This window comes from Psammomys obesus, unplaced genomic scaffold (genome assembly GCF_907164565.1).
Source record: "Psammomys obesus unplaced genomic scaffold, mPsaObe1.curated_primary_1811, whole genome shotgun sequence".
In the NCBI taxonomy this organism is placed as follows: Eukaryota; Metazoa; Chordata; class Mammalia; order Rodentia; family Muridae; genus Psammomys; species Psammomys obesus.
In genome coordinates this window covers 2,672,544-2,689,206 of record NW_026596073.1, presented here as the reverse complement: position 1 = coordinate 2,689,206, position 16,663 = coordinate 2,672,544, and the positions used below count along the sequence as shown (strand labels likewise).

At 38.2% G+C, this 16,663-nt stretch overlaps 1 protein-coding gene across 3 annotated transcripts in view; it reads left to right on the top strand.

Annotated features, from left to right (window-relative positions):
- The window catches only part of Syt1 (synaptotagmin 1), a 585,526-nt gene that overhangs the window by 381,509 nt on the left and 187,354 nt on the right, over positions 1 to 16,663 (top strand). For all 3 annotated transcript variants that reach the window (XM_055626131.1, XM_055626132.1, XM_055626130.1), the window contains one exon: positions 5,416 to 5,598. In XM_055626131.1, the coding sequence (XP_055482106.1) occupies positions 5,433 to 5,598 (166 nt within the window). In that variant the 5' untranslated portion in view covers positions 5,416 to 5,432. The remainder of the gene's footprint in view (positions 1 to 5,415; positions 5,599 to 16,663) is intronic.

Genomic DNA, 16,663 nt, shown 5'->3' with positions numbered 1-16,663 from the left:
AGGTACAGAAAGCAAAGTTTAGATAAAAATGAGGAAAGGAGAAGAGAGCAAATATAGGCACTTTAAACACATTTGGGCAGCTTGTAAGTAAACCTAGAAATGATGCTTTTTGACATAGGATCCTTTGTATATTATGTGAAAACTCGTATCAACAGTTCCAACACCCCTCCCACATTTTAATCTAATCCTTTTGTTGTATCTGTCACCAGAAACCACCCCCAACCCACCATAACACAGCCCTGTAACCTCTTGATTCCTTCTTACAACTCTCAAGAAAATTTGTCTGAGTTGCAGAGAAGATGCACCTTGCCACTGGCATTCAAACACCTGCAAACTTGTAGGAGAATTTGATATGCTGCTAGGCTTCGCATACTTCCAACAGATCCTCAGGCAAGGAAAGAATGTAAATGAAAATGATGACAGAAGTTCATTATTCTGCTGAGTTCTTTCACATGAGTGTGATCATATTCCCTGGGAAGCTTACCTGGGTTTGACACAGTTCAGTAAAGAATGTTTTCTATACTGTGTTCTAAAGAAAGAACTGAAGCACATTACAATAGCCTATGGCTGAGGCAAGGGATGGCTTTGTGTGTCTGCATCTACTAGTGAAAAGATTAGAGAGGTCTTTAGGGGAGGAAGATTGACAGACTAGCTTGTCTTGGCCAGGTCCAGTTCAATGGGGAAAGTCTTTGGCTATGTCTGTCAGCAACTGGTACTCTCTGAACATAGTATAAAGAAAGTGTTAGGGCTCCTTCATGGGTTGAGATGGGGCCAAGAAAGATGCGTATGGCATCTACACTGGCTTTACACCTCCTTTATGATAGATGGAAGACACTGATGTTGTAAAACCTGTAATTCTGTCTTCTCCCTCCAAAACAGAACACCCTGTTTCCTCATTTCTCCTGGGCTATTTTTTATGATTACCTCAAAAATAACTTATAGTTTTAGGGTCTTATATATTCAAATACTTTCTTTGGTGATGATTTTGATAATTCTTTGCCCTTCTGTTTGGCCTGGGATTTTGTATACTCTTACTGCAAAATACAATACTTAGATGTAGAAATACTGATTTTTGTAGAAATCATTGTTTATGCAGTATAATAAGAAAATCTCACCATATAATCTGAGAAATCTATACAAAGTTTTGGATCTAGAGATAGACATAAAGTCCTAAAAAGAATAAATATAAGAGAATAGAAGGAGGTTCTCATAACAGCTATGATTCTGATTTTCCCCAGGTTATAACACAAATTATTAATCTTTATGACACTTTACAGTTTTGCCTATAATGTATTTCAACAAATGGCCATTTTGTATATTTTTTGCTAAAATTTTGTTTTATTATTTGTCCTTAAGCTTTAGTTTGTGTTTAAAAGTGTTTTTCAACCCAGCGTTAGGATGCTAAATAATATTGGAAGATTCAGTTCTCATAAGAAGAATTTTAGAGGGATTGTTTTATAATTTACATAACTCAAATTTATACCATATTGAGAACATTACACTTATGAGAAGATGGATTCTATGATACATTTAGCATTTTGGATTCTGTCTTTCTAACCTCTTTTCTATAAAAATCCTTTACTTAGGAACAATGTATAATCTTTGTAATGTCTTATAACATATTTAGCAACTAATACTTCCTTGTGCTTTCAAGTTTACAGCTAATTAAAACAAGGTTAATACTACTATTCTATAAATACCACAATTAAATAACTTTATTAGGTAATTTCTTATAGTCCCTATAAATGTTTTTGCATTAAATTACACATCAGCACTTAATTCTTTATCAGTGATTCCTAATATAAAGATGAACCCTTCCACAGATTTTGATATGTTCTATTATTTTGGGTCCATAGAGCATGTTTCAATTCTACCCTCCTTCAAGTTACCCAGTTCCTTATATGCTGACCTTTGTTACTGATATTTAGCCAAAATGTTAAGTGAATATATCCTTGTTATTTTAATTTTCAGTTTTTATTGTAAAGAATTTCAGTATGCTAAAATTCTGTTCTCACAAGCTAAGTGACTATGCATATAAAATTAAGTAGTCTGTTTCCTGCTGGTGAAACAATGTGTTTCCCACTCCCTGGTAAATAGATTCAAAAGAAAATATATCTGGGCACAGGGATCTTTTAAGAGACTGTTTTTCCAACCAAGGACCATGTATGGATATAACCTAGAACCCTTGCTCAGATGTAGCCCATGGTAGCTCAGGATCCTAGTAAGGGGAACAGGGACTATTTCTGATATGAACTCAATGACTGGCTCTTTGACCACCACACACACACACATACACACAAGGGAGGAGCAGCCTTGCTAGGCCACAGAGGAGGACATTGCAGTCAGTCCTGAAGAGACCTGATAAGCTAGCGTCAGATGGAAGGGGAGGAGGATCTCCCCTATCAGTGGACTTGGAAAGGGACAAGAAGAAGAAGAGGGAGGAAGGGAGAGTTTGGGAGGGAATGAGGGAGGGGCTAGAGCTGGGATACAAAGTAAATAACCTATGATTAATATTAAAAAAATAAAAATTATATATAAAAAAGAAAATTATAGAGATACCAGTATTGAGTACTTAAATGGTACTGTAATGCTTGAGTAGTTGAAGAGACTGGATCAGGGAAGTCTGTGTAGAACATATGGCCTAAATAAGACAGCCACATTCCCATTTTTTATATTGGTTTTTAATTCTTTATTGAAAGTAAACTTTTCATACAATATTCCTTCATCTCCCAGATCACAACAACCCCCTCACTCATCCAACTCAGTGCCTTCCTTCTCTCCTTCTTTAGAAAGTGAACAGACAAATAAATAAAAGAGAAAAATGAACAAATTAACAAAGAAAGAGCATTTACACATGGGCGCACGCACACACACACACACACACACAAAACCCAGAATGCAGTGATTGTGACGTGACAAGCACCATAAAGGTGAAACCTGGGAGTCGTTTCCTCCCAGCCAATGTACAGAAGTTCCAGTGTGACTTAGGTTGTTCCTCATTCTGGCCAAAACTTGGTTGTGTGTAAGAGTCTCCAAGCTAACACTGGTTTTGAAGGCATGAAGGTGTCATGGAGAACAGCTGAAGATGGGTACTGTGAGAAGCCAGAAGAAGCTACTGGTGAAGGTTCAGCCTCAGTAACAGTAAAGGCCCAGGATTGAAGCATCCATTCATAGAAGTTGGGCCTTGGTGCCACAAACAGTGCCCTAGAGAGGCTATAGGCAAAATTACAGCCCAGATACCATAGGAGACTCCAGAGTTTTACAGATAGCAGTGGAGCTGGCTACATCCTATTAGACTCATTGTCTGCCTGCGGCAAGCCTGTTAGAGGCCAAATTTTTTTTTTAATTTTATTTTTTTCTTATCAGTTACATTTTATTAACTCTGTATCCCAGCCGTGTCCCGATCCCTCATTCCCTCCTAGTCCCTCCCTCCCTCCCTCATCTCCATTGTGCCCCTTGCCAAATCCACTGATGGGGGGACCTCCTCCCCATTCATCTGATCCTGTTTTATCAGGTGTCTTCAGGACTGGCTGCAAAGCCCTCCTCTGTGGCCTAACAGGACTGCCCCTCCCTTGGGGGGTGGGGAGGTCAAAGAGCCAGTCATTGAGTTCCTGTTAGAAATAGTCCTTGTTCCCCTCACAATGGGAAACCAATTGGTTACTGAGCTACCACAGGCTACATCTGAGCAGAGGTTCTAGGTTATATTCATATATGGTCCTTGGTTGCATGTCAGTTAGAGGCCAAATTTTTGAGTGAACTGCAGATATTGAACACTGAGATACTTGCACTGTTAGAGGTCTTTTTTTTCCCCAGCTTATGACTGTGCTCTGGTTCTTCCCTCTTGAAATAAGAAAAATATTTAACTTATTTTCATTTTACAGGAACCTATAGTTGAGAGACTAGTGGGGTTTAAAGAGACTTTGGATCCTTAAATAAACTGTGAATTTTAAAGAGTTAAACTTTTAAAATATTCAAATTTTAAAACCTGCAAGTTTTAAGATTCAGGTCCACGTTCGGTTGTGTGTTATGTTATGATAATTATTAAAGTGATATTTGGAAGATAAACCAAAAAGGAAAAGTAGTTATTACCTAGTGTTGTATTGGTGTACTGTAAGGGTCAATTGTCCTGGTTAGCCTTTATGTCAGCTTGACACAAGCTAGAGTAAGAGGCCTCCATAAGATCCAGCTGCAGGCAAGCTATAGGACAGTTTTTGTTAGTGATTGATGTGGGAGGGTTTAGCCTTTTGTGGTGGTGGTGGGGGGGAACCCTGGGCTGATGTTCCAAGAAAACAGGCTAAGCAAGCCATGGAGAACAAGCTAATAAGCAGCACCCCTCCATGGCTTCTGCATCACTTCCTGCCTCCAGGTTCCTGCCCTCACTTCCTTCAGTGATGGACTGGGATATGGAAGCATAACGAAAATAGACCTTTTCCTCCCCAGTTTGCTTCTCATCTTGGTTTCTTCACAGTAGTGACCCCTGAGTAAGACAGACAGCAAAGTTCATTACTTCCTATTTTGTAAGGGTCAAACTGAGAGGTCATACAACATTTCAAAATTCATTTAACTGGGGAATAAGACTAAAATTACTGTCTTCACAATTTAAAGCAAAAATGTTTTAATTTACATTGGCTTTTTTTTTTTAGTCCAAAGGTAAATAAACATTTAAAATGATTGAATGGGTGAATGTGATAAAATAATTCAATAAGATAATGAGGCTTGATGAATTTAAATAATTAAGCAGGCAAGCCCTGCTTCATTATCAGTGTCTTGATATATGGAGTCAATTATGCCACATTTACAGTGACCTAAAAATACCACCTAGCAGAACAAGTAAATTATTGATCAGAGAGTATCACCTACAGTAAAGGTCAAAAAATGACTAGGCTTAAAACTTATCCTTGAGAAGAGATTCAAGAAACACTTGCTGTATAAGGTTTATGGTGTCCTAGATTTCCGGTATTATGCTGTTATGCACAGTCATTTTAAATTTTGAATGTATGCAATCACCTAGCAACGTTTCCAACACTAATATCCATAATTTGTGTTTGTCTTTTAAGATAATATAAGATGCTTAGAGTATAGAGAGAACACGGATGTTGTCAGCAATTGTTTCCTACACACTTTCAGCAAAACTGGGCTTGTATACACAGCTAATGGGTTTGACAGCTTACACAGCATTGCCGGGAGAGGATGCTGGTCAGTAACTACATTTGGTCTTAGCCTTCCCCGAAGGAGCGCTCCACTCACTGTGGTTCCATAAATATTTCATGAGCCAACATAAAGTAATATGCTAATGACAGGCTGCTTACCCAGGGAGCAGGTGTGTGCCCTGTGTTTCCGTCTCGGGGACACCTGTAATATGGGGTCAGGCCTGGCATTCTAAATTGGCTTTCTCTTTGCTTTCCCCCATCACAGTTTCCATTGAACCAAAAATGGTGAGCGAGAGTCATCATGAGGCCCTGGCCGCCCCGCCAGTCACCACTGTAGCCACCATTGTCCCACATAATGCCACTGAGCCAGCCAGTCCTGGGGAAGGGAAGGAAGATGCCTTTTCCAAGCTGAAGGAGAAGTTTATGAATGAACTGCATAAAATTCCATGTGAGTATACTCCTTGCACTTGAATAGAAGGAAGAGACTGAATAATCAATAGGCTCATTGGAACATCAGCAGAACTCAACCTGTTATTCTTCTCGGTAGTGTTGTTTGGTAGTGCTCCAATGATAAATGAAGCGGGTTTGGAAATGGAATATGAGAGGTTTTTTTCTTTAACTGTATTCTATAAATAATATCACAGGTCATGTTGAAGTTTTGCGTGTTAGTTTTACTGTAGGTTGGTCCTTCATTTTCTGTTTCTCTGATAATAGTGATGCCGGCAGGTTATGTTATATGTGATTTGTATGATGGAATTGTTATACAGGAGAGACTAGATTAGCTGAAACTTTCTCACTGTTACAAGTTTGATTTTCTTTCTTTTGTTAGTACTTTTTAAACTTGTTTTTCTTTCATTTATTTGTCAATATGTCAAAAGTTTTCAACTGCTTTTAATTTGTTTTATTTGTCAGTGTGAAACACAAAGCCGATTGCTGAACTTATTATTTTGAGGTATTCTGAGGTCTAAGCACTGTATATCAACTAAGCCTTCCTGAGTAGCAGGCGTGCACTACCTTACATAGAAACATGTTTTACTGCTGAGACCCAGCATTCACTGTCCTAACACAGCTCCGGATTAGTACAACCCATGTTGCGTAATAAATCTCTTTAGCTTACTTTCCTCACTAAATCAAAGTTTGTATCCTTTGACCATCTCATTCACCTTCTTTTCAACCTCCTAGCCCCAACTCCTATGACCTCCATGTGTGCTCTGTGTCATATGTGAGCATGCACACACACACACACACACACACACACACACACACGCACACATTCACACACAGAAATAATAATAAATAAAATTTTACAATGTAGGTTAATGTGGAGCGCTTTCTGTCTTAGTATTGTAAAAAGGATTGTTCTCTTGGCTTACATTTGAGACAGAGCATATAAATAATACTGATCTTTGTACATTAAGGCATTTAATTACTGAGTCTATTCATTAGGTTCTAAAAGTTTGGTAATGGAATCTTTGGGTCTCTTTATGTGATCATGTCATGTGCAGAAAAGGAAAATCTTTTATTCCTGCCCATTTTGGATGTCTTTTATTTCTTTTTCCTGCCCTATTATTCGAGTTAAGACCTGCCATACTAAACTGTATAAAACTGTAAAGATATATTTGCCTTCTGCATTATAGAGAGAATGTTTCTAAATAATTACTCTGAGACTATTGTGTACACCCTTAGCATACTGAACTACAACTTTATTACACGTAATTTGTTGAATACTTATCTCAAAAGAATATTTTAATTCAAATATTTTCAAATTGTTTTTCTTTTCAAAACATCACATTGCTTTACTCTTTACCCTACTAATGTGAAGAATCATAATTATTAACTTACAAAGATTGATTTCCTTCCCTCCCTGAAAGTAATCAAACCCAAAGTGATTATTAGCCTTTTTTGCATGGCCCCTGAATTGTGTTCAGAAAAAGCTCTGGACACAATTCCTGTGACCAAGAATATTGATTGTCATGTAGTAGCCTTTTAATATTTTTTGGCAGACTCTTTGGCTTTCATACCAACATGGTGCTGGCCTCTTAATACTGGCTCAAAACCATGCCTTTAATTAGAACAAGAGTGGCAGAAATTTAATTTCTACGTAGCAGAAGACACAACATATTGGGACCTCAGGATAACTTGGATGTACCCAATGAAATCTTAAGAAGAGAAGATAAATAAGCTATTAGAATATTTCAGATGAAACACAACATTATGAAAATTCATCTATAAGATCTTCTCATGCCTTGAAGATTAGTAATGAGTGGATTTGTCCACACTGCTCACAAATTCAGCTTCATCTGGAGCTTGCTCTAACAGAGTTGTTGGTGATTACTATTCTCAGCAGGAAGCCCCATAAGGGAAGAGATGAAAATCAAGAGACGGTCCAGTAGCTCAAGCTCTTGAGTAAGAACAACAAGATCTCAGTTCCTTTTTGCTCTATTGCGCAGCTAATGGACTATCATAAAATTTGAAGTATTTTTTTATATAACTTTGGGGTTAGAAATTCCAGATATAAAGCCTATATATGCATTGTAGATATAAACTCTGGCTTAAAGACTATTTTATCAAAATAGTTGCCATGAGAGAAGCACATCATAGGCTATCAGAGAAAACCATGAAAGAAACAATAACATACATATCTCCTGCTTCACGTGTAACTGTCTCCTCTGGAAGAATAACGAGAAAGAGACACATAGCAAGCCTGGTAGTCACTGAGCTGAACTGCACCCCCAGCTAACAGTATACCACATGTCTGCATCATGTTTGTGTTCATAAAATGCCATCCTCCTACCTAGAATTTATCCAACCACAGTAATTACAAACGTAACCCTCTTGAACTCGTCTGTTGTTGCCAGCACTTTCTGTCCAAACTATTGCTCTTTTTTTTCAGTATATTATTTAGCACAATCTAGAATAAAATATGTATTACTTACTACTTGGTTTTTAATTATTTTGGATCTTCCCAAAATAATAAAATTCTATGAGTAAAGTAAGTTATGTATGTCTTATGAGTAGTTATGTCATTCATAGAAGGTTCTCCACATATATTTGATCAATGAATGAATGAATGACTATCATTCAACTTATATCCTACACATTCCATCTTAGATTCTGTAGCCATAAGATGCTAACAAATTAACACATAGATTTTACACTGTAAGTGTTGAAATTCCATTTCTGTTCTTACCAATGCCATTCACTTCTAAAAAGTAAAATATTTTCATCTTTATGATGTTCCTCACTTCTTTCTCACAAAGATTCAGTCGCTATATTTTTTTTCTCCTCTCTGTTCATCAGTAGAAATAGAATCAACTAGAAATAAATTGCATAGGAAACCCTTTGTTTAGTTTCCCTTGGCTAGCTTTTCTTACTTCTTCCTGAGATCTTCCCTAGTCTATGTCCCTTTTTAGGTGCTGGAAATGATACCAGATTTCTGTGTCTCCCTCAAAAATGGTTTGCTTTTCACCTTGTCGTCTACAAGGCTAGAAAAAAGAGGAGCCCTTTAAGACCTGTACAAAGTACTGTGTTGCTAATGTTTTCTTTGATAATATAAAATAAAACAAGTAAATATCTAAAAAATGTTTTTGTTTTTTTGATATCTAGTTTCTTTGTTTTTTCTTTTTTCTGTATTTTTTATTTTATTTTTAATTACACTTTCTTTACTTTGTATCCCCCGGCTAGTTCCCTCCCTCCTCCCCTCCCAACCCCTCCCTTCATCCCCCTTCTCCACGTATGCCCTTCCCCAAGTCCACTGGTAGGGGAGGGTTTCTTTAGGTTTCAGAAAATGATATTTTAATACAGTCATGCTTTTTTATTAAAAAATGTATAGCAGTAAATATTCTACATTTTTATTTTAATCCATTAAAACTTTTACTGACTATGTAATTGATATTTCTAAAGGAGTTTTTCAGACAGAAAGCAGCAATGAGCAAAATAAAGTATGTCCCTAAACTCAAATTCCTTCAGGGTGTATGCTATATAAAGGTTATCACTTTTGACTTGGCGTAACACAATAAGATGCTAATGACAGGTAACAAATTAGAATATTAATCGATTTTGGTCTCTAAACTAAATCTTGGCTATCTGGCAGATGTGGTTTTTGCAAAATTGATAGCAAACAGCTTTAGTCTGTCACTTGAAATTCCCACTTGTAAGAAGAGAGGTGTCACAATGGCCAGGAGTGTGCATGTCATTAGTTAGGTAATCTACACAGTCCAGTGTAGAACATATTCAAACCAAATTGCCTGATGATGTCATCCATAACACCATGGGGCTTGCGTTTAAAAAGAGAGCTCCAGAGAGAAAAAGGAAATGGTAAATTCTCTGAGCATTTTTATCTTGCATTTCATTCTGCACACTGTTATCTAAATGAAGCAGACAAGAATTTCCAGAATGCATCTTTATTTTGCAACTTTGATTTTAATGTGACTAAGGCCATGGTTGGTTTGTAAAGCATGAACTCATGTCATCCAAATAGCTACGATTAAGGGTTTGATATTCATGAGCTTCTTGAAGTAGAGTGCACCTTTCCTTATATATAGCAAAATAACCAAGTCCTCATTCTTGCTATGGATTGAGAGTAAGAGGTCTAAGGATAGTTGTGTTATTGATGCAGAAATGTTTGTGATAAACACTTTGATACAGGAATAAACACAGTTTATGGGCACAGGCTGCATGAATCCAAATCTTATGTCTACAGCACAGTGACTGTGTGACCTTGGGCATATTAATTAGTCTTTTTAAATACATCCTTTCCCTCATGTTACAAAGATAGGACCTTAAGCAGTGTTCTCACCACTAAGTTGGTGGGGAAAGGCATCAGCTTGTACAGAATGTAGCAGGGCGTCTAGCACAAAGAAAGCACGCTTTAAATGTTAGCTATTATTAAATTCACCCTGTCGTTTTAACAAGTCTCTATTTCTATTTTAGAAAAGCCCTCTATTTAGGTCAGTCACCCAAACTAAGAAAAATTCCAGAAACTTTGCAGCCGAATATAAGTGCCTTGTATTCTTTCAGCCCATTTCTCTGGGGTCTGTTGCAGAGAAGATGATGGAGGATATCCTTGACCCCTCATCTAACCTTTTTACTTTTCTGCTGACATTGCTTTTCCTCACCACCTACCCTTAGCCTGTACATCATATATCAGAAAGTGCTCAGCAAAGTTATTTAGTCATGGGTGCTAAACGAATGCCAACAAGCTTGCTCCATGCTCTATAATATTTTCCCCTGATCATATCTTAGTCAAACTACTTTTCTATCATCTATCTTCACATCTCCACCAGAGTTAGAAAGTAAAAATAAAAATAAATAAAATACTATAACCTGGAACCTGCTTTTTCTTCATGACCTTTGAAAATCCAGGGCCTTCGGCTCTGATTTCTATCTTTGTGCACTGCTAAAACTGTCTTCTTTAGACTCACTGTATACACCTTGATGCTGTGAGAGTTACTGTCAAATTTCCTGAAGTCAGATATTTCTGCACATTGTCACCTATTGGCCTCCATTGTCAGACATCTGGCTCCACCCTCGTTTGCTTATTTTTCTTCTCCTCACTCCTTACTCTCCTCTACAGGCTAATCCTCATTTTATCATTATCATTCATTTTTTAAAGTGAAGCCCTATTTTCTAGGGTGTTACCTTGAGCCCATCTCCATTCTTTTTCTACCTGTTTGCCATGGGAAGTCTTATTCAAGTAAGAGCTCTTGTGATCCTGGCCACAGTGAACTCCCTCTTCGTCAATTCTGTGCCTGAATTTAAGCCCTTGAACACTTATCCCAAAATATCTCTCAAACCGCGCTAGTATTCCCCTCGTGATTTTATCTTTTCCTGGACTCCCACTGGCCCTGATATATTAGTTTTTCATTCAAGACCCAGCTAACTTGTCACTATCAGTATGAGAAGTCCCTCATCTCAAAGGTAAGACTGTATAGCGGTGTCCTCATTTTAAAGCTCTTCATTCTAATGCCTCGCCTGTCATGGTTATCTACAGGGGTTTCTGCTTGCTTTCCTGGTGACAGCTTAATTCCCCAGGCCCAGGTACAATTACTCGCATGGCTTTGTCTGTCCTGTTTATGGAAAAATGGGTCTCACAACAAAGGTGTAGTATAATTGGGATTATACTATATTGAGGTTATGGCCAAAAAATATCTTTCCCTTAAAAAAATTTAAAAAAAAAAAACAGGTGGCATGAAGTTGTTTTGTTTGAGACTAAACCAATTTATGCTAGAAGCAAACTGTAGGTGTCATCTTTTAAAACTTAATGTATTCAAAGTAGTATGGTCTTTATCCTATGTTTGCAGAAACTGAACCCTGAAAATAAATTTCAAGGCTTTTAAGCCAAGGGTCCTTTTCAATTGAAATAGTACATGAACACTGAAAAGCAAACTCTGGATAAAGCAAGACTTGACTACTATTACAGTCAAGATGTCTTCCTCACTTATCCTCCTGTGATATTCTATCAGCAGCTGAACAGCAGCTAGCTACTGGAACACTTTTTGAAAGGGATGAGCTTCAAGCTCAGGAGGTAGATGATCAGTAACTAAACAGCTGGTGATGATAGAGTGAGCGTAATGTAAGCATGAGTGCATCACTGAAGAAAATTGTAGTCAGATGACTTGGTTTTGCCTCATGTGGCTGCAAAATGAAGACAATGGCATTGCCCTATGTCAATGTCACAAACAATAATGCTAATGTCAACAAGTTGATTGCAAGGAACAGATGAAGTGACCCTTTAGATATGTGAAGAACAGAAATTACTACACTGATCACGTTTGCTAAGCACTCAGTGTGCCTGGGTGTGCTGCGCATTATGGGAGTCACCAACAAGCCTTGTGAAGACTGCCAAATAAGAGCAATTACTATTCCCCTCGTACAAGCAAGAAATCGGAGGCTTTTGTACATGAGAGAGTTGTCCAAATAAGTTCCTCAGGCTGAAGAGAATAGGTGTGGAGGTATTGTCATGGGACATTTGCAGTCTTATGATTCGGCCTCATGAGAATGTCACAGGGACGTCACAGACGTCACAGGGCATCACCACTGCTTGCTGCAGCAAAAGACTGGAAACTGATAATAAACTGTGCACCTGCTCAAAGACTCATATTGTAAGTGACTGAATACCTGGAATGTGATTTTAATGTAATTCAGTTTCTTCCTACATCACCCAACTTGATAACTGAATGGTTATTTATTTCAGTTCAGCAGTTTCTTTATGATCTTTGTTTACTCAGATACATGCCATGTTTACATGTGATTGTTTACACTGTTTACAAAAAAAGACATTCTGTAGATTAACCATCTGTGTGAGTTAGTGTCCCCTATCATCTGTTGACTCAGTTCTTCTTAAACTTCGGGGAGGCATAGCTAAAACGTCAAGTGAAGTTACTATTAACTTCTATGAAATAGAAAATCTGCAGAAAAAAAGGTTCATTCCTGATGAATGCTGTTCTCAGAGTAAGGACTTTGCTATACCGACTTCATCAGGACAGCGATGAAGGAATATACTGGAGACAGAGACACTTTGAGATAAGGGTTACAGTTCATCAGGGTAGGCAGCCGCACTTTCCCTCAAGAGAAACACCCTTCATTTCGCGGAGCGTATTCCTCCATCTTAGATTATTATTTTACCTCAATTCTGATTTTTAAAATACTAGAAATTAAAATGTATGTATGTTCATTGTCCCCCACCTGCCTTTCTGATGTCCTTCCTCCTACTTTTCTCCTTTCTATGCCCTCTAAGTGAGTGAGAGAGAGAGGGAGAGAGAGAGAGAGAGAGAGAGAGAGAGAGAGAGAGCCATTACCCCTCCTTAAAGTTTTAATCTAACAGTCTGGTACACCTAATGCAATAGTTCTTAAAACAGTTTGCACTGCCCCCTAGAGGATACAAGGAATATTTGTTGGGTTATTTTTAGTGTGCTAAAACTTGGGTATGGGGACAGGACCTGATATTTGAAGGATGTGTGAATCCAAGAACCTACTCATTCTTTAACACTTGTCACAAATCTGCACCCCCTCCAAAAAAAATGTCAAAATTCCAGCAGGCCATGCATATAAAAGGAAACTTTATAACTATGTGACCTAAAACTATTAACATGTATATAGGTGTGTATGCAAGGTGGTTTTGTATGTCTCTCAAGTATATGAAACAGTTTAGTTTTTATTATAATATTTGTCCAATATCTAGTCTTTGGGCTTTGTTACTGATTAAAAACTTTTTCTAAAGTCCAATGACCTCTCTAGGAGTTACAAGCATCTGATTATTTCATTGTATTTTCAAGTGTACTTACCTGAAGATTTCTTTAAGTTTTTTTTTTTTTTTTTTTGCAAATTATTTTATTGTAAGTCAGGGCCTTATTTCTCCTTTATTTCAATGGCTTTTAAAATTACATATGTACCTATTTTCTATTGTCTGTTCACCTTGTGAGACAGAAAACGATTTTAAAATATTTGTTACAAACTGTAGTGTTGCAGATAATACTGAGCTTGAGTAAGTGTACAATATAATTCTCGCGCTACTCTGGGTCGGGGTGACAACTTAAGCTAACTACACACTGCTGGGATTGCATTTCAGGAAGGATTTTTATATGTCCTTGTGGTTTCCTTCAGGAATCCTATTATGCAGAAAAATCCCTCCGAGCAATTACCTCCTTTAAAATGAACAAGTGTTAAGGGGATTCTATAAAATTCCAAAGCATAGGTGATAGGAAGTACCTGTAAGCGCATAAAGCCACCAAACGAATGAAGATCCAAGCTAAGTTCCTAGAGCTTATTTAGCTAGATTTTGTTGGCATCTCAAGGATATTAAGTAAGCCCATAGAAGGAAAATAAGGGATATGAATAACAGCATGGCCTGATATTTAACACAGCTCAAGAATTACCTTTCTGAAGTATTTCGCAAGTAGACAGATGTTTTTAAATAGCTCAGTTCCTTACCGCCTAACAGTTACAGCACAAAACATAGGTCGCCATTAAACAAAGCCTGTCTACAGAAGCAAATCCATAAAGGAAGCTACAGATGCCAAAAACTGGATCCTGCTGCTCTGTTCACTCTCAGGACTCTCTAGATCCCTTATTACATGGCTTACTATCAGGTTTGGGTCAGTTTCTGTTGTATTCCATAAAGAAATAAAGCAGAAACCACTGGAAAATTATGTGGTGGTCAATTATATTCCAGCACTGGGCTTTATTTTTCTTTATTTTGGTTTTCACTTAAGAGAATATTATAATAAAGGGATTGAAATTGTATGTTCTGAGCCCACATTCCTCCCCTGCCTGTCTTTTGAGTGAGCTTAGATAGCTTTGAAGTAAAGAATAAGAAGATATTGGGCCATTTAAAGATTTCCCCACCAAGCAACACTTTAATTGAAACTGATGCCCTGGAGAAATTCTGAAACCATTTGAACTCTCCTAGTTTTTATCTTATCGTTTGTTGGGATATATTTTTAAAAGATGCCACACACACGCAATAGATCTTGACATGAAGACATTTATTTAGGGCAAGGAAAGGGGAGAGGACTTAGGGCCTGGGTAGGCCATAAGGCTAGAGAGAGAAAGAGACAGAGATAGACAAAGAGATAGAGACAGTTGGAGAACCTAGGAGAAGAAAGGGGGATGGGGTGAGGCACCTCAGAGAAGGGGAGAGAAAGCAAAGCAGAGAGGACAAGAGAGTAGAGAGGGAGAAGAGGCAGGGGTCTTTTTATCCAGGCCCCTGGCTGTGGGGACAAATGATGACATCAGAGGTTGCTAAGCAACCTAGGAATGGGCTAAATGCATAGACTTGTGAACTGACATCATTTATGCTGCATATCACACACATACTGAAAGCATAGAAATAATATAATAATGGATTATAAATACTAGAAACATATGTGGATGATAAATATGCTCTTGTCTGAAAGCAATATGTACTTGTCCATATTTTGTTAACTATAATTGACAGAGCTATACGGCTAACTGCCTTGGAAGTCAAATTTCATTATAACTTTATTTTTGTAAGGACTTAGACTGGTTATTTCAAGGGAAGGAGCTACAGTGGTCTATGGTAATGAATAAACAAGCATTTCTGTCATAATTTTGTAATTCTGTTTCCTGAAGTCTTCGGAATGTTTCAGTGGCCTAGCAGTTGTTTGAAGTGCCGTTAATCACTGAAAGACTGGCCCAGTATGAATAGGCAGCCGAGTCGGGGTGTGGCTTGCTCTGATGCCACGCTGTGCAGTGGGCCGGTTTATAGTGTGGGTTGATCTGTCAGAACTCAAAAGCCTCACTCTGATATTACTAGTCTGACCTTGGGCAAACAATTTAATTTGCATGTCAAATAAGTGCAGAGTTGTAATACTTTCTGCTGTACAAATGTGAACAACTAAGTATTAATATTCACAAAGGGCTATAAATAGTATTTTCATAAGATGCTCTTATTTCTATTCTCTTTCTGTGGCATGTGACCACATATAGATGCTGAACATGTCACGTCTAGTTAACTAAGGCCAAGTGAACCGTTTTACCGTGTTTTAGACCTCCATTCTGGTTTCAGAGGGACTTCCACACTAAGTCACGTCTTAGCCAGATACCTAGAGCTTGCTTGACAGGAGTGGATGAAGTGTCCACATCTGCTCCAAGCTTGTGTCCTACTAGTCACTCATACAATTTGCTCCAGCAGGACAGACTCCCCTTGAGCTTTAGTTTATCATCCTCAGCGTGTCCTGCATCCAGATCCGTCTCTTCTGCCGCACGGGCTGCTTGCCTCTGCTTGCCTCTACTTGCCTCTGTCTCCTCTCATTTCTCTGAGGTCTATGCTATTTCACGCTGTTCCTACATGTTGTACATGCCTGTCGTTTCTATACTTTACTTAGCTGTTCGTGTCTGGTGATACCACGCAGTCTGTGTAGTTGGAGATGCTCTCTTTCCATCTGGTTCTCAAGTCCCAGCACAAATCAGGTTCCTACGAGGCAGGATTATTATTCCTCTTTAGTTCAAAAGAGCCTATGAATTACACTGAGTCACTGAGAAAGTGACTTCGAAGAAGATGCCTATGGTAAAGACTGAGGGACATAGTAAGAACGGTGGCATTCACTATTATGTTGGAACAAAGGTAGGCAACCTTCCAGGACCATTGGCTTTGCCCTTGCCCATCTCCATTTTTGTTTCTCTCCTTTTCTTTCTGCTGTCTTTATTCTTGACCTTTCTTTAGTACTATCACCCTCTGTTCTGTTTTCTTTCCCACTTGCCTGTACTGCCTAAACATGTCTCTTGCTTGTTTTATTCTTTTGAGCCTGGTGGCAGTCAGTCTGGTGCAGTTGATAAGCAGGCAGACCTTAAATTGGCCCTCTGGGTACATAGTCCTCTTCACACATACTTTGTAGAGATCTGGGATACAATACTGATTTTATTTCTTAGTTTAAAAAAAAATGTGTTATATTAGAATGCCAAGGAAGCTAGATAAGCTCACTTCAGATGACAGCTGCTGAATCACACCACCCTGTTTCCTGTGCTTTCATGGGGAGAATTAAAGGGACAGC